At 36.8% G+C, this 19,468-nt stretch overlaps 1 protein-coding gene across 7 annotated transcripts in view; it reads right to left on the bottom strand.

The window, feature by feature from the left end:
• Positions 1–19,468, bottom strand: part of ITPR2 (inositol 1,4,5-trisphosphate receptor type 2) — a 537,466-nt gene that overhangs the window by 260,945 nt on the left and 257,053 nt on the right. For all 7 annotated transcript variants that reach the window (XM_064284462.1, XM_064284460.1, XM_064284461.1 and 4 more), the window contains 2 exons: positions 7,496–7,624; positions 5,997–6,117 (listed from right to left, as the gene is read on the bottom strand). In XM_064284462.1, coding sequence (XP_064140532.1) covers positions 5,997–6,117; positions 7,496–7,624 — 250 coding nt within the window. The remainder of the gene's footprint in view (positions 1–5,996; positions 6,118–7,495; positions 7,625–19,468) is intronic.

Below are 19,468 nucleotides of genomic sequence, written 5' to 3'. Positions count from 1 at the left end.
CACTGAGTATCTACAGTGATCTAGACACTGTCAGGCTCTATAACTTTGTAACAGATTAGGCACTTAGTTTTATTTTGCTTTGTTATTTTTATATCTATTTTATCTAACCCCAATGTGCTGGAAACTCATTGAGGTCAGAAAATGGGGTTTGACAGACTGCATTTGTCCAACAACTAGAAAAATGTCTTCCAGGTAATAAAGAATCATTATATATCAGTTGAATTAACAAATGAATGACTAATTTTATAAGGTTTTGTCCAGCCTTGTAACTTACTCAGATTTAATTTAAAAATCATAATGGAGCTTTTAAAACTATTATTACAGGGGCATACTATGTCAAAGTCTTTATACAATCAACTACAGCACACTAGATAGGTTAAAATAGATATATTTATTTAATAGAGATTTTTTCTATCTCTTCTCAAAGGGTTAATATTTCTACATGTTCAAAAATTTTTGGAATGACTGGCTTGAAGATAGATGCTCATGATTCAATCCATTTGTAAAAGATATTTTATAGAATTTCCATTTGGGAATAAGATTATGTTGCCAACAAAATACCCAAAATTAATCCCCTCACATCATTTGAAGATTTTAACACACATGGCGTAAAATCCTTTTTTAAGTGAAATAATATGGAAATAATTCTTGGATACTTTTTCCCAAAATACTTATACCACATGCTATTGTATTTTTATGAATGGGTAAACTGAGGAACAACAACTATGGAAGCACAGTTAAAATTCACGTGGCCTTAACGTGTATGTTTATTATATTTCAGTGAACACCATGATGTACAATTTATTGCCAGGGACCCCTTCTTTATTTGCTCCCACAACCAACCTGAACTTATCTCATCGAGGGCAGAGAATGCATAGTGACATTTACGCTTTTTATTCCATTTAAGGACATTACAGGTAAATACTCTGCCTGGGAATAAGCATTTATTATACATTAAGAGCTTACACAGAGGTCCCTAGGTGGCACAAACAGTTTGCATGCGGCTGCTAGTCTAAATATTGGTGATCCAAACCTACCCAGTGGGGTGTAAAAGAAAGACCTGGCTATCTGCTTCTGTAAAGATTACAGCTAAGAAAATCCTATGGAGCAGTTCTACTCTGTAACACATGTGTGGCTGTGATTGAGAATCTACTCAGTGGCAACAGGTTAGGTTTAGGTTATCTTCTTATTACTTTCATATTTTACATAATTAATCTAAAACTAGCAATGGAGGTATACAGCAGTAATTTCCTTTAGAAACAAATCAGTCAATCAAAAGCACCTGGGCTTTTAAAAGTATACGAAGTTTTATCAAAAAACCCAACATGGTTTATACATGTTAAATTTACAATTGATCATGGCTTCACTTTTAAAAGCTTATGAAGATTTATCAGAAAATCCTAACATGATACACACATAGTATATTCACAGTTGATCACACCCTCAAAACATATAATGGTAACAGCTAAAGCTGTAGAAAAATTCTGGAGTAATAATGATTAAGGGAAAAGAGACAAAGCAATGCCTGTTAGGATGTACTCTTTTTCCATTAAAAACTTCCCCAAATGCCTTACTAACCTAATTCACTAGCTCTTCACCTTCTTTTTAAATTATTTGAAAACCCTATGCATTTTTTTCATGTACAGCTAAAATAAACATCTTGATCCATATTTTTTATCTTAAAGGCATAAAACAGGTAACATGTTTGTTTAAACTGGTTTGTGATGATATCAGTCTAGAATGGGTTCAGATCTCTGCCTGCCTGTGTAACCTTGGGCAAGCTGTGCAACCTTTCTAACCTCATTTCCCCACTTGTAAACTAGGGATAAAAATTACGCCCACATCATAGGTTTTTCCCTACTGTGCAATAAAAAAAAAGCTTGCTGTTCTCAGTAAGGTAAGTGCTGATTTAGTACGTGCTCTTGCTGAATTTTACTATCTTTCGTATCCAATGTACAAATGAGGAAGAAAATGAAGTATTTTTGATAATAATAGATAAGTTGAGCTAATGTACGTGAAAGCGCTTTACAAATCATAAAGTGCTGTGCAAACGTAACTACAATAGCTATGTGCAATTATAGGAATGGATTTAAATTTGGATATCAAATGTTTATAAAAACAAAGTACTCTCTTTTCTTTGTTATAGTTTTCTTAAACATCTATACCCTTTTTCTCTTTAATGTTATAAATTCTTACATATCAGGCCTATGTTTATTTTCAGTATCTCTTTGTATTTTTAAAGAGTTGCTAAAACACAAAAAGTTTTTGAACCTGAGTTATAAAACTTCAGACAGGTCTCTATCTAGCAAATCAAACTGCCACAGTTTTACGTTAAGTATAAAAAAAAAAAAAAACCCAAGCCCGTTGCCGTCGAGTCAACACGGACTCATAGCAACCCTACAGGACAAAGTAGAGCTGCTCCCATACGGTTTCCAAGGAGTGCCTGGTGGATTCGAACTACAGACCTTTTGGTTAACAGCCATAGCACTTAACCACTATGCCACTAGGGTTTCCTGTTAAGGGTTTATGTTAAGGTTTCCTAAAATAGGAATTCTGGGGCAACATGGTACAGCATAAACTTCATACTCAGAGAAGCCTGGGTTTCAAACTCAACTACTTATTAACTGGGCAAGTTACTTAGCTTCTTTATGCCTAAATTTCATTATCTGAAATATACCTAGTCTACAGATTATTGTCAGTCAACAACACCTATTAACTTGCCTAGTCTGTACCGGACAATTTCAGGTCCCAGAGATCAGTGGTGAATAAGGCAAAGTCCCTGATTTCACAGAGTTTACATCCTAGAGGGGGAAGTTGAAAAATAAATGAACAAGATGCTTTAAAGTAATATAAGTGCTAAGAGGAAAACAGGAAACCCTGATGGTATAGTGGTTAAATCTACAGCTGCTAACCAAAGGGTCAGCAGTTTAAACATGTCAGGTGCTCCTTGGAAACTCTATAGGGCAGTTCTACCCTGTCCCTTAGGGTTGCCATGAGTTGGAATCAACTCGATGACAACGTATTTGAGTTTTTTTTTTTTTAAAAGAGGAAAATAAGATAGTACAATATGATAAGGGGCAAGAGGAAACTGGGACAATGCATAGCTGGTGCTCTGGAGAACTTCACTAAGCGCTTAACTTTTGAGCTGAGATTTGACAAGGGGAAGTCTACAAGAGACAATTTGTACATGCAAATGCCCTAAAGTGAGGAGAAGAACCACACAACCGAGAAACCCATCACCCGTCTGTCAGTTTTTCACAGTGTGGTGGCTTGCCTGTTGTTATGAATTTCAAATACCAACAGGGTCACCTATGGTTGACAGGTTACAGGGAATCTTCCAGATTAAAAAAGACTAGAAGAAAAGCCTAGCAATCTACTTCCAAAAATTTGTCAATGAAAACCCTATGGATTACTACAGAATATTGTCTGACTCTTGCTTTCAACATGCCATCAGGCGAGATCAATCACTAGAGAAAGATATAATGTTTGACAAAGTAGAAAGCCAGCAAGGGAGGCTCTTGCTGAGATGTTTTGGCACAGTAGACACAATGATGGACTCAAACATGCTGACAATCTTGAGGATGACACAGGACCAGCAACATAGGGTCTCCATGAGTCAGAGCTAACTTGATGGCAGCTAACAACAACAACAAACACAGAAAGAAACAGAGTTGAGGAGGAGGAAGGGTGATGACAGTAGTAGGAGAAAAGAGAAGACGTAGTTGAAGCTCAGAAGGTTTCATAAGCCACAGGAAGGAGTACAAATTTTAAGTACAATGGAGAGCTTTCAGCTGGGGAGTGATATGATCTGATTTACATTTTAGGATCACTCTGACTGCTGTGCAGGGAATAGATTACAGTAGGACAGGCGTGGAAGCGGGGAGTCTAGTAGAGAGACTCTTGTAGTGATCCACATCAGATGATGGTGAATTTGGACAGAGGTGGCACAAAGGAGAAAGAAAAAAGACATTTTTAGATACTTGCTGTGGCCTTTCCCTCTTCCTGTAACTCTTCCCTTTCTTCCTGAACCATTTGGTTCTAAAACCTTTAGTGAAGCAGAGCAAGGTAAGGTCACTACTGGGCCAGGAGTGGGAAGGAGTGGTGGTGGCCCAGAGCAGAGCATTGGAGCCCAAGAAAGGGTAGAAGGCGTCTGCGGAGCAGGCCTGCCTGCCCTGGAGAATCAGAACTTGGGTGAAGTGAGGAGGGCGTCCATGACAGAAAGGTCTGTCACAGGGTGTTAAAGATCAAGCAGGGTGCGAAGAAATCCACATATGAGTGACTCAGCGTGAAGAGGAGAGGCGGAAGAGTGTGAAGAAAGCATCCATATAAGGGGGTAGCTTTGCAGAGGGAGTCAGAGCCTGGGCAGGCTGAGGGGGCATCACAGTGTAGAAGCCTGAAGTGGAATGCTGGAGACTAAACAAGGTAAGGAGGGTGTCTCCACAGGAGGGTGTCAGAGGCCAAACTAGAAAACGGTGGCATCTTTGTGGGGTGTGGTCCAGCATGAGGCATCCAAGCCCAAGTTGGGTGTGAGGTCAGGGAGGGTGTCAGCAAAGGAGGTTTTGCAATGTGGACCATTAAATTTATTAGTTTATTTAGGAGAACCACCATTTTTACAAATTGAGTTTTCCAGTCTAGATATAGTCTCTCTCTCCATTTATTAAAACTTTTTATATCCGTCAGTATATACAATATGTTATAATAGTATTGTAATTTTATTATTTCACACTTATTGGTAAGTTTACTCCTAAGTGTTTAATATCTTTGTTGCTATTGAGAATGATATTTCCACATATGTTCTCTCTTTATTTTTTGGTATATATTAAATCTATTGAGTTTAATATTTATTTGTAATCAGCCACCAGGATGAACTCTATTAATCTATTAGTTCTAATGATTTTTCCATTGATCTTCTTGGGTTATAATGGCTTTTTAATCAAATCAAAACTTGGGCCTTCGTTAAGTTTTTTAATATGAAATCACTTAGGTCAAATTGGAGACAGGTGTGAAATACTACTTTAAAATGTTTAAATAATCATTAATCAGTGAAATCATTTATTCATTCATCAACTATTTGCTGAGCACCTATTATAAATCCTGGCCAATTCACCTGACATAGATAATTCTCTGTTTCCTCACATGTAAAATATAAAGAATGAAAAGTACCTACCTAAGGATTGAATGAGATAATTCGTGTAAATTACTTAGTATTGTACATGGTAAGTGCTCAATAAATATTAGCAATGATGACGACAATAATAACAAAACACACTATAAACTGCCCTTCCCCAGCCTGCAGAAGTGCCATTAGTTCAGAGAATGGTCAAGCCTCCTCTTTTTTTTTTTTTTTTAATTCTCTCCCTTTTTTTTTTAAGTCTGGTCAAGTCTGTATTTCTTCTCATTATTCCCCTTCCCAATCAGTAGTACTACCCTAATTAACCTCCTCAAAAAAAAGTAAGAATCTATGAGAAAACTTTTCCAAAATTTTTTAATCTTCTAGTAGCTATAATCACCTTGCCTTCCAAATCATTTGTAATTTCTGAAGCCTTCTATGCATAAAAAAAAAAAAAATGCATAGCAGCCCTCAATAAACAGTGAAGGATTTCAAACAAAATGGAAAAACTAAAAAATCTTCAGAAAGTCCTACTGGCATTTAAAGATATTTATAAGTCAGGCTGCTTAACAGACTAAAACAATTTCAAAATGAAACCTGAGACAAGAGTTAAACTAAAATCATTCCCATAAAATCTTAATGAGATAAAGCACTATGTGCAATAATTATTAAATTTAAGTTTAGAAATGTATCAATTATATTCTCTTCCGAAATGTATGCAATGCTCTAAATTATTTGCTGATCATTGCTTTTCCCCTTTACAGAGACCATAGCTTTCTTCCTTATTAAGCTGTAAATGGGAAAGATGCTTATATTGCCTATTAGCCAAAAGCACAATTTCTTCAAGACAATGTAAAAATAAGCAAAACCCAACAGCAGGACTTACCCACTTCGGCCAAAGTTCTAATACAGGACTCCACCGAGGCTTTCTGCGCTGGGTTTGGCCAAGTACAGTTGTAAATTCTGAAGGCAGATTGCAGCAGCTGAATAAAGACCGGCTGATGTGTCTGACAACAGAAGGAAATTAAGATAAATAGTGCCAATAAACCATTAACACTCTGGATAAGGTAACTACACATTATCAAAAAGGTTCATCAAAGTAAAATACAATCCAGTCTGACAAGGTTCAGTGCTATTTAATAAATATCTCATTCTCAACAAACATTTATTATGCACCTACTTCCTTCCAGGCACTGTAGAAAATCAATCATTTGTATTTTAACCACATTCTTAATCAGAAAAAAACGGGATTTCTTGAAGTCAACAACAGAAATTTAAATATATATTTTTTACAGTTCCTTGTTTATTTCCACGCATAAGTAGAGCTGGTATTTCTGGGTTGGTTTGTCTGGTTTGTTGGTTTTTATATGATGGGACAGCAGAGGAGATGACCATATTTGACAGCATCTACACAAAACAATTTCACGTGGCTGCATCTAGTAGCTTAAAAGTCTTCCCAAAAGAAAGTATAGCTGGAAAAATATTTTTATAAGAGTAATATACAATCACTGCAAAACAGTTGGAAACCATAGAAATGAACCAAACCCATTGCCGTTGAGTCGATTCCGACTCATAGTGACCCTACAGGACAGAGCAGAACTGCCCCCATAGAGGTTCCGAGGAGCGCATAGCAGATTCGAACTGCTGACCCTTTGGTTAGCAGCCGTAGCACTTAACCACTACGCCACCAAGGTTTCCATAGAAATGAACATCACCCGTAATCCTAGCATGTAGAGATAATTAGCATCAATATGTGGAGATGTTTATTTCCTGAGTTTTTCTATTATGTACACATACATGTTCTTCACACACATCAATTTGGATGATGATATAATGCAATTCTGTGGCCTGTTCACTTACTATTGCATTATGATCATTTTAGTCATCAATTTTTCCTTAAAAAACATGATTTTTAATTGCCACATAATAAGCCACCTTCAGATATACTATAATTTATTTAGCTATTCTCCCATCTGTGGACATTTAAGGTGGATGTCATTTTAAAGTATTATAAATACTTGAATGAAAATGTTAGTATATAAATCCCTGCTGATTCCATTAGTATGTATTACTAGAGTGGAACTAACTATTGGGTCAAAATGTCTACCTATTTTAAGAACCACGTCATTTATCTCAACACTTGGCAGTCAACATACCTATGAGAGGTCTTTCTGCTTAAAGAAGAAAATTCAATGGACAATGGGGTCTCTTTTTAAAAAAATAATGTTTTGTAAACTCAGAAAATGGTATAATAGTAAATACTACAAGAATGAGCTTCAGAAGTGTAGGAAATGCTTTCCTGAATAGATTAAAGTTTTCTCTAAAAAAATAAGGTAAGTTCTTTGTGACAGAATCCTTGTTTGTGTGTTTGCTTATTTAAGTTACCTGAAGGCTGGTACTGTTGTCTGAAAAAGGAGAATTAAAGAAGCCGCTCACGATGTTCATTATTGACTCAGTAACACACTTCTCCAAGAAGATGTCTGCGTGCTTCCTGTCAGTAGTTGTATTGCAAACCTGGAGAGAAATGCAAAACAACTTAATATGCTTGATCATATCTTCAAATTATAATTCAATAGTGGAACCATATCCTTTCTAACGTTGTTGTTGTTAGGTGCCGTAGAGTTGATTTGGACTCACAGTGATGCCGTGAGACAGAGCAGAACTGCCCCATAGGGTTTTCTTCACTGTAATCTTTACAGAAGCAGATCACCAGGTCTTTCTCTTGTGGAGCCACTGGGTAGGTTCGAACTGCCAAACTTTTTGTTAGAAGCCAAGCACTTTAACCATCTGTACCACCAGGGCTCCTTAGTCTTTCTAATAATTGTCCTAAAATAGTTGTCTTCAATACTTCTGCTTTTTAAAGCTGCTTCAAATCAAAACATTCCTGCCTAAAACTCACTAATATGTTATCATTCTGCAGTAGCTTCTCCTTCAAATTTGGCTGTTATCTAGTCCATGGACCAGAATTCTCTCGCAGACGTCCAACCCCCTTTTCCCAATCTTCTCCCTACTCTCACATGTTCACCTTGTCCTTCTATCCCCAAGATTAGCTTTTCTGGAAAACACTTGTCCTCTCTATGTGAGGACACCAAAGAGAAAACAATAATTACAAGTACAAAAAAAGTGCTGAATATGACTACTGGTGGTTGTGGCTCAGTGGTTAAGTGCTTGGCTGCTAACCACAAGATCAGCGGTTCCAACACACCAGCTGCTCTGTGAGCGAAAGATGTGGCAGTCAGCTTCCATAAAGACTTACAGCCTTGGAAACTCTATGGGGCGGCTCTACTCTTTCCTGTAGGGTCACTATGGGTTGGAATTGACTTGATGGCAACGGGTTTCGTTTTGGTTTATATCTCTTTTCTAGGAACCCTGGCGGTGAAGTGGTTAAGTGCTCAGCTGCTAACTCAAAGGCTTGTGGTTTGAACCCACCAGCTGCTCCCTCCCTGGGAGAACGATGTGGCAGTCTGCTTCTGTAAACATCACAGCTTTGAAACCCTATGGGGCGGTTCTACTCTGTTGTCTCAGTGGCAACAAGATATATCTCTTTCTACTTGCAATACCTAGCCCAATATGGAAGACACAAACAGAAAATATCTGGAGAGGACGACAGAAAGAAAAAAAAAAATTAAAATCCTTTCCAAAAATTTTCGGCCACAGACCATCTGGGAAGCACAGAAGTATAAAGCATGCACTTGTACGTATTCTTCTCCCAGTAGGTTAAGCAAGAAGAGACCATACTGGAGCTGAGGACAGATAGGGAAAGAACAGGGCCCTAGCTCCTGCTGTGATCTTTTTGTGATTAAAGAAGGCAGAAGTTGGTCATTTTGCTAAGCAAACTGTACATTGCCAAGTGTGTCAGGGTAGACAAACTGTAAAAGCTAAGATAATAATAAAAGCAAATGAAAAGTGGGATGGTGAAAAGACAAGAAACATGGAGATAAAAAAAGAGAAAAGTGAGAGAGGGAGAAATTAGGGCGTGAGATGATTGAAAGTTTGGGGCAGGGTAGGAAAGTTTAAATATTCACAAAATTGTGGTGGCAGGGTAAATATGGTGGCCATATGTCCCAGATGTTCTTAGACAATCCAAATTTTTATATAATTTTCTTCTTTTCAATGAGGTGATTAATCAAAATAGTAATTACATGTAATTTAACTTGGTATTGCTTTAAGACCTTTCACATGCAAATAAATTCATAAAAGAGAAAGATTTCCTTCTCAAATCATGTATCACAATATTTTTGTTTGGAAAATATGTGCCGAATTGAAGTAGAAGAAAGAATAAAGGGTTTGTTTTACATCTAAGTCACTTCCCCTCTGAGTAACCTGGGGCAGTTCACTTTTCCTTATCTATTAAAGGACACCAACCTGACAGGGTTGTTATTAGGACTATTAGAATTTTAGTATGTTTAATTTCATAGGGTTATTGTAGGGAACAGTACAACTAATGGAAATAACTGATGTGAATTTATGTAGTCTGTTAATTATTTTTCCAGAATATAACACAGTACTTGGCACATACGACATGGTCAATAAATGTTTGTGAAATGAATGAATCAATTAATTGATTTTAAATACAAAAGAAAGGCTAAAGTTGCATGTTTTGTTTTAGGTTAATTTTGGGTTAGGCTATATTTGGGGAGTATCTAACCTAGGATTAAAATTTAACATGGTCTCAGAATTAATATAAGATTGACTTCTCCAGGATGGATATAAATTAAGATTTATTTCTTTTAGTATCTTTCTAGCACAACACTTTATAGTGAAATTTTCTGATATATAAGATAAAAATACCTTAAAGTTGAATAGGTAGCAGACCAATTCTGCCATGAGTAGGTCAAACAACTTTTTCCCTAAGCTAGTGACATCTCACAGAATTAGGTGATCTTTTAATGTGCAATACAAGATGGACTGACACAGTGGCTGCAGCCATGGGCTCAAGCATAACAACGGTTGTGAGCACGGTGCAGGACTGGGCAGTGTTTTATCCTGTTGTATACAGGGTCACTATGAGTCAGAACCAACTTGATGGCACCTAACAATATGCATTTTTAAAATGTCAATCCGTTTGTACATATTATTCATATAACATTATTTCCTATAAGATACGTTCATGTACTGACATTATCTAATCACTTATTTTAAATAGCTATCTTTATTCTATCATTCTAATGCACTTTCATGCCTCGGTCCATTTTTGGAATGAGTTGAGACAAACACCACCAAAAATACAAACTATTTTTCTTAGTTATTTCCTTCTTACTAGTCTTTTATGTAATTTCCTTCTTTTTTTTTTTTCATTATAAAGATGGCTTTTATGAAAAATTATTGTTTTTGCTTTCAGTTTTTTTATTTGTATTTTGGTATATATCACCAAAGAAGGAAACACCAGATAAGAGGATATAAACAGTTTCACAATACCTGTTAGACTGACTATTTTAGAGAACAATAAATTTGCAATGCTATCAATAATCTATCTGTGGAAACACAGGATGTTCCCTCACTACCACCAACTAGCTTTCAAGCTTCTGGCTGGGTTCAGCTAATGCAAAGCACTGACTGGCAGGAGATCATAGAAGGGAAGAGAAGAAAGTCAGCTATCTACCTCCACCTCTACCCCCTTCTCCCTCTCCTTGTTGAGACTTTAGTAGTGCTTGTGTTCTCTAGTAGAGTATTTTTCAGTGTCTGCAAGATCCATCCAAGCTCTAGTAATACTGTTTGCACCCCTTGCCGGTTCAGGCACAGGGAACATTAACAGTTTTGCATTGTTTCCAATTCCTGGGTGCTTCTTTTTTCTTGGAAACCCTGGTGGCGTAGTGGTTAAGTGCTACGGTTGCTAACCAAGAGGTCGGCAGTTCGAATCCGCCAGACACTCCTTGGAAGCTCTATGGTGCAGTTCTACTCTGACCTATAGGGTTGCTATGAGTCAGAATCGACTCGATGACAGTGGGTTTGGTTTGGTTTAGGGTGCTTCTCCATCCCTTCTCATTATTTAACCCTGCCCACATCTCTTGGATTATGCCATCTGTTTCCCGACTGACTGCTACACTTGTAAATTATAATTTTTGCCAATTTAATGCTACCTAAAAGTTATTTTATTTTGCATTTCTTATCGATGGCACTAGTTTTTTAAAAGTTATTTTATTCTGCATTTCTTATATAGTTAAAAAGGCTGGGCACTTTTCCACATAATCACTTCTTGCCCATATTTTGTCATGTACAAACAAATTGAAACCCACAAAACTACTTTTAAAATGAAACCTGGATAATGACTAAACATTATGTATCACTCTAAGATAGTTTTTATAATAAGCTCTTTTCAGTTGTAGCTTCACATTATTTTTTATTCTATTTCATTACATTTCATCGCATAAACTAATTTTTAACATTCAGGACCTATCTTTTATTATTTTCATTTATTTAATATAAAGAAGAAAAAAACTTCCTTTCCATAAAACAAAAAGGATACTACAAATTTTTATTCCATATTTTTATTAAAGTTCTTCTCCCATCTCTATATAAATCTTGATTCATATTTAACTCAAACTGTCTGGAATTTTCTGCTATAAGGCTATCTGAATTAAGAATTCTGATTAATTTCTTCTGTATTGATATCTACCCATCCTCCAAACATTTACTAAATAGTAATATCTTGCCTCACTCTTTGGTTTTTCGAGGTTTGTTTTCTAGTGTATCACTTATCACAATTAAAATCTCTCCCCAAATCTATAGCCTACTCCACGGATTTTTTTTTTTAATATTTTAATCCAATTTCATAATAATGAAATGATTCTTAGTTTCACATTTACAACTTGAAAAACAAGTTCACCATCATCTTTTCTAAGAAAAAAAAAAAAATCCTCCCTTTAAAATGTTTGTTCTCTTCTCCCAATTGAGAAAAATTCTACAAAATACCTGACCATCACTCAAAACTGTGAAGATCATCAAAAACAAGGGAAGTCTGAAAAACTGTCACAGCAAAGAATGGTCTAAAGAGACATGACAACTAAATGTCATACAGTATCCTAGATGAGATCCTGGAAAGGAGATTAGGGGAAAAAGAAGAGATTTGAATAAAGTATATACTTTAGTTAAAAGTAATGTATCAGTATTGGTTCATTAATTGTGACAAGTGTATCATACTAATTTAAGATGTTAATAGTATACGAAACTGGGTATCGGATATACAGGAACTCTGTATTATCTTCACAACTGTTTTGTAAATCTAAAACTACTCTAAAATTAACGTTTTATTAAAAAATTATTTTTTTAAACTGAAAAATAAGGAAATGTTTGTCCTCTTCTTCTTTCAGATAAATTTTACTATTTGCAAAATAGTTTATCAAATGTCACTGCCTATCACTTAAATAAAGCAGAACAAGCAGGAAGGGAATGCTGCAGAAGGGGTGAGCATATGACCAATGATTACTACTTTATTTCAGTTGTTTGGAGGCTGTCTCTCCATAAACTAACATTTTAGCAAACGCCTGAAGGAAGTGAGAAGCAGTCACAGAGGTTTTTGGGGAAAAAGCAAGTGAAAATCTGTCTTCACCATTGGAATATAAGATCCTGGACACCAGCTACCTATTCATCTTGCTCACCTCTGAACATGCAGCACCTCAACACGTAGTAAGTAGGCATTCGAAAATTATTTATTGAATGAAATTTCTAGACATAATTAAGTCTGAAATCTCTGTCCTTACATATGTGTGGTCCCTCTTGTTTTGCTCTATAAATGACCATTCCACGATCTTCAAATTATGTTAAATAACTTCTCAGATACTAGAGCAGCACTGTCCAATATAACTTCCTGCAATGTTGAAAATTTTCTGTATCTGCGCTGTCCTATATAGGAGCTGCCAGCCCCATGTGTTTATTAGAGCATTTGAAGCACCACTAGCACAACTGAGAAACTGAATTTATAATTTTATTTCATTTTACCTTGTTAAAATCTAAATTAAATAGCCACCAAAGATATGTTATGAGATTCTAGAGCTACATGTCTAGACCAAGGACTACAAATTCTAAGGGCAAATTTAGTATTCCTTGCATATAGTAAAAATCTCCTCTAAATATCTGAGGTGATACTGCCTATTTGTTTTAATTTGCATTCATTCGTGAGGCCAAAACTTTTCTAAGAATTGCTTGCTGAATCTCCTTTTTTTATGTGAAGCATCTAATGATTTTCTTAGATCTAATAACTTCCTTATAATAAATTTGTCTTTTTAAAAAATAACTTTTTTCCCACCTGGATCAAAGGAGAATGAAGAACACCAAAGACACAATGTAATTATGAGCCCAAGAGACAGAAAGGGACACATAAACCAGAGACTACATCAGCCTGAGACCAGAAGAACTAGATGGTGCCCAGCTACAACCAATGACTGCCCTGACAGGGAACACAACAGAGAACCTCTAGGGAGCAGGAGAGCAATGGGATGCAGAGCCCAAATTCTCATAAGACCAGACTTAATCGTCTGACTGAGACTAGAAGGACCCCAGTGGTCATGGCCCCCAGACCTTCTGCTGGCCCAGGACAGGAACCATTTCCAAAGCTAACTCTTTAGACAGGGACTGGACTGGACAATGGGTTGGAGAGGGATGCTGGTGAGGAGTGAGCTTCTTGGAACAGGTGGACACTTGAGACTATATTGGCATCTCCTGCCTGGAGGGAGATTAAAGGGTAGAGGGGGTTAAAAGCTGGGGAAATGGACACAAAAAGAGAGTGCAGAGGGAGGGAGTGGGCTGTCTCACTAGGGGGAGAGCAGTTGGGAGTATGTAGCAAGGTGTATGTAAGTTTTTGTGTGAGAGACTGACTTAATTTGTAAACTTCCACTTAAAGCACAATAAAAAAAATTTTTTAAATAACTTTTTTTCTTAATTCAATACACGTTATTGTGGCTGGATGCCACTGAGTCATTTTCAACTCATAGTGACCCCATGTGACAGACTAGAACAGCCCCGTAAGGTTTTCTAGGCTGTAATCTTTACAGGAGCAGATCACGAGGTCTTTCTCCTATTGAGCCTCTGGATAAGTGTGAACCACCAATCTTTTGGTTAGCAACCAAGTGCTTAACCACTGCACCACCAGGGCTCCTTAATTCAATATATACTAATCATAAGATCCCTGAAAAATACAGATAAATACATAGTGGGAAACGAAAACTATCCATAATCCCACAATCTAGATAAAACCACAGTTAACATTTTGTATCTTTCCTTCTAATCTTTTTGCTATGCCATATATATTTTATGTAATTGAAATCATTCTCGATAATCAAGTTTTGTAGCCACCTTTTTATACTCAGCACTCTACATACCTTCCCACATCATTAAAAATCCTCAAGGACAACCTCAGTGACCCTATAACATCCATCATATAATTATAACATCCATAATTAACTTAACCCTTTCTCTATTATTGAATATTTAAGCTATTTCCTCCTATACATCATCATAAAAGTATGTTGAGCTTCTTTGACCATAAATTCTTAGTAGCATTTCTAATTATTTAGCTAGGACAGATTCTTGGAAGGAAAATTACTGAACATGAAGGTACAAAAGGTGTTTTTTTATTGCATTACCAAAATACTTTTCGAAAAGACTACATAAACATATATTCTCATCAGCAGGGTATGCTGATGCCCGTCCCACTGAACCATCACCAACATTCAATATTACCGTTTTACTCACACAACTTGTATAGCTGGAAACTGGATTTTCTACATATAAAAGGTCTTCCATATTAAAAAGCCTGTTTTGGGCTATTTATTTCATTCCATTAATATGTCTACCTTATTCTCTACTAAGACCGTATTTACTTTGGTTTAAAATTTACTTTTTACATTTTTAGCTTCAGATGCTGTTTATTTATTTATTCCACAAATATTTGCTGAGAATTTACTATGTGCCAGGCACTGCTCTAAGTCACATATATTATAGCAGCAAACAAAACAGACCAAATCTCTGCTCTTCATTTGTTTCTACCGAAACAGATACAAATATAAAAATGTTAGATGGTGATAAGAAAAACAAAGCGGGGTGGGGAGGTGGAGGAAAAACATGGCTACTTTTTATAGGTTAGTCAATAAAAGCCTCTTTGAATATTTGATTTTAAGCAGGAACCTGAAAGAAGATAGAGAAGGAGTCACGTGGATATTTGAGAGGAGAACATTACAGGGAAATGCAAAGGTCCTGAGACAGGAGCATATTTGTCTTACTTAAGGAGCAGCAAGAAGGCCACAGTAGATGGAACAGAGAGTGAGCAAAGGGGAGAATAAGGCAACATTGGAAAATGTGTAGTAGCAGGAAAAAAAAAAAAAAACAGAAGGAAAGGCCAAATCACATAATGGTTGTACTCTGGGAGACATGGGAAATTACTAGAGGAATCTGAGCAGACGAGTGACCTGAACAGAAAACCTGTTTTGTTGTTGTTTTTGTTTTCAGTTTTCAATCAGTATGGTTGCTGTGCAGAGAACAAGTGGACATGGTCTCGGGGAACATCTAGGTCAATTGGCATAACATAGTTTATACAGAAAATGTTCAACATTCTACTTTACTGAGTAGTATCTGGGGTCTGGGAGCAAGAGAGAATGAAGAAAACCAAAGACACAAGGCAAAAATTAGTCCAAAGGATGAATGCACCACAACTACCACAGCCTCCATTGGACTGAGTCCAGCACAACTAGATGGTGCTCAGCTATCGGCACTGACTGCCCTGACAGGGATCACAATAGAGAGTCCCAGACAGAGCTGGTGAAAAATGTAGAACAAAATTCTAACTCACAAAAAATGACCAGACTTACTGGCCTGACAGAGGCTGGAGAAATCCTGAGAGTATGGTCCCCAGACACCCTTTTAGCTCAGTAATGAAGTCACTCCTGAGGTTCACCCTTCACCCAAAGATTAGACAGATCCATAAAACAAAACGAGACTAAAGGGGCACACCAACTCAGGGGCAAGGACTAGGAGGCAGGAGGGGACAGGAAAGTTGATAATAGGGAACCCAAGGCCAAGAAGGAAGAGTGTTGACACGTCTTGGGTTGGTAACCAATGTCACAAAACAATATGTGCACTAGCTGTTTAATAAGAAACTAGTTTGTTCTGTAAACCTTCATCTAAAGTACAATAAAATAAAATTAAAAAAAATAGTTGCTACCAAGTCAATTCTGACTCATGGCAACCCCACGTGTGCCAGAGTAGCACAGTCCTCCATAGGGTCCAATGGCTGAGTTTTTGAAAATAGATTGTCAGGCCCTTCTTCCAAGGAACCTCTGGTTAGACTCGAACCTCCAATCTTTTGGTTAGCATCTGAGTGCATTAAACGTTTGCATCAGTCAGGGATTCCACAGCAAAATAAGCACAGCCTTAATTAGATACCATTCATTGTCTGCTTTCTCTGGACCTCAGAACCTTGGGAGGCAAGAGGATGGGACAGAACGAGCATGAACTCTTAAACTAATTAGGATTTAAATTCCAGCTCCACTGCTTGAGAAAGAAACTTAACATCTCTGAGTTTCCAATTCCCTAATGAAAAATGAGCATAAAAGTAATTGCACCTTGACCAAGGCAAGGTCATGGAAGTGTCATAGACACATCCAAACTCCCTGAGGGACTGGAAAAATAATAATAATAACTTAAAAAAAAAATTTTTTTTGGCTCAATGTAAGAGTATTAAACAATTAAAAGTTGTGCAATAATGAAACCAGCGTGTCTAAAGAAACAGTAAGATCTTTGTTAATGGAAATATTCTGGCAGGTGTTAAAGACTATGAACTGCACACACACACAAAAAAACTGAACAGCATGACTACCAGTCTCTTCCAGCCCTAATATCCTGTGATTCTTTAGGTCCAATTTATCAAAACCTTACCTCTAGGTTACCTTCACTATTTTTCATTGTTATAAGTCTAACTGTAAATAAATTGTTCTAGTATTTCATAACTTTGTGGTAACATCTGAATTTAGTCCATCTCATACAAGGCTATTTACGTCAACTCACTGTGGTGCATGTCTAGGTTCACAGACCTGGTTTTTGGCCCTTGCCTGTGCTGTACGGTCTCCCTCTTGGTTACCCCCAGCATTACTAATTGGTATAGGTCTTACTGAAGTTTTGGGAGGCAGCTCTCAATGCAATTAAATTACATATAAACTTGTAATAATACTGTTGATGACAAGATTGATGATGTTACCAATTCTTGTACTATTTGCCATTTGCTAGAAGCTTTACATGCATTATCTCATTGACTCTTCCCTGCAACCCTATGAGGAATGTGCTGTTATTGAATTCATTTTACAAATGAGAAAACTCAGGGCTATAGGGGCTGAGTACCTAATCTGAGATAACTGAGTTATTTTAAGAAGCAGAGTCTGTACTTGAGCTCTGGCCTGGCTAACTCCTCTGAAATTCCTATTCTTAAACACCATGGTCTACTGCAATGGTTCTCAAAGTGTGATCCTTGGACCAGCAGCTTTGGCATCACCTGAGAATTTGTGAGAAATATAAAGTCTATGGCTACTCAGACCTACCAAAATGGAAACTCTGGGGGTGTAGCCCAGAAGTTTCTTTTAGCAAGTCCTCCAGATAATTCTGATAGGCACTAAAATTTGAGAACCACTGCTCTACTGAACACTTGTCTGTACTTTGAGAAATCATTGTGAACTGAATATTTGCTTAGAAGGCCATATTCTACTTATTTAGCCATTCTTTTTTACAACTTGAATTTGAAAGTTTATGGTGGCTCCTTAATCTTTGTTTGGGAGAGAGAAAGATCTCCAATATGGAAAAGTCAGGTTTTCCTTTCCTTCCCTGAAACACCGAAAGTGATTCCTTGTCAATCCTGGTGAGGATTAGAGGACTGCTGCTTTAACACATAAATAAAAGAGAAATACGCAAGAAAGAAAAAATACTTTGGCAGTATAGCTAAGTTGTTGTGGTTGGACATGATGAGTAAATAGACCAAGACAACCCTGGAATTCCCCCAGAGCCCTTATATATAAATAACGTGATTGTCTACCTAATCAAAATAATTAAAATATTTGCCACATGTATGCTCTTTATTTTTCAGAATATATATATATTTATCTCTTCGCCTTATGAACACATCAATGTAAAAAGTGCTTCCAAGTCAGTGGCGGTTATCATCTGCTCTCTTCGGTTAAAAAAAAAATTCTTTTAGCTTTACAGCTCATGCTGCTTAGAATGTGACCTTGGTCTTTTTCAAGCTTATCTTTAGTCCATAGCACTGCACAACTCTGCAAATCAGTCTATAATCTGTTTAATATCTTCCTGCACGTGCAATTTTAAAGCTCATTGGCATGTAAGTCATCCTTTACTTCAAGGTCTCTGGAGATACTTGGAACCGGTCAGATACAAGGACTTTTACAAGGTCAATGGAGAAAATATGAGTGGCATGTAAAGTCCTGTAAAAATCAGAATGATTTCTCCACAGATGCAGACTTGCCTGAGAAATTTTATAAAAGTAATGAGTTGTTTTAGTTTTATAGAAATGAAATAAATAGGAACTGCCTTACTTCACACATGCTTGAATGTAGCAAAGATCTCACTCACTACACCACACCAAAAATAAAATAAGAAAATTTCACTTGGAAACCTTGACTAAGCAAAAAGAGTCCCTGGACTGGAATAATGCATGGTTTGAAGGTTGCTCTCAGATGGCTGGGTCTACAATCAATGTTGTTTTAGATCCACTTTGTCCTCCCTTCTTCTGGAGAAGTTAAAGTGAGGCAGTGAGCTATGACTAGTAGCCGGCATCTATTACTATAAAGATAGTGGAAATACGGACCTCACCAATCTCTCTCTCCAAACACATTTATATGAGGCCTATATAAAACTACCAGCACTCAGAACACGTCATATGGCTAAAGGGACTGAGACAGGCCACCATAATTCACAATAGGTCTAAGAAGTTACCTATACACTATCTTCTATGAATGAAACTGTTGAAAATTATATCTCATAACTTTAAAAAAACTAGAGAATATCCAAAAAAAAAAAACTAAAATAATACACAAGCAAATATATATGAAATAATCAGCATGCAAAAGAAAAGTCTAAGATGTACTAATGTAAATTGTTACCGATGAAGAAAGCTTCTTCCTTCATTTATTCATTTACTCAATATTAATCAGCAAAAACATATGCCAGGCAGTATCTAGAAAATGCTGACCAGATCCACACTTCCTCTCCAATGCATGGTTTGAAGGTTGCTCTCACCAAAAATAAAATAAGCAAATTTCACTTGGAAACCTTGACTAAGCAAAAAGAGTCCCTGGGCTGGAATACAAGAGGAACAAGAGGAAATGGACTCAAAGTAAAAAACAATATATATTGACCGACATG

Source organism: Loxodonta africana, chromosome 4, assembly GCF_030014295.1.
Source record: "Loxodonta africana isolate mLoxAfr1 chromosome 4, mLoxAfr1.hap2, whole genome shotgun sequence".
NCBI classification, from domain to species: Eukaryota; Metazoa; Chordata; class Mammalia; order Proboscidea; family Elephantidae; genus Loxodonta; species Loxodonta africana.
This window is presented reverse-complemented; position numbering and strand designations above follow the sequence as displayed.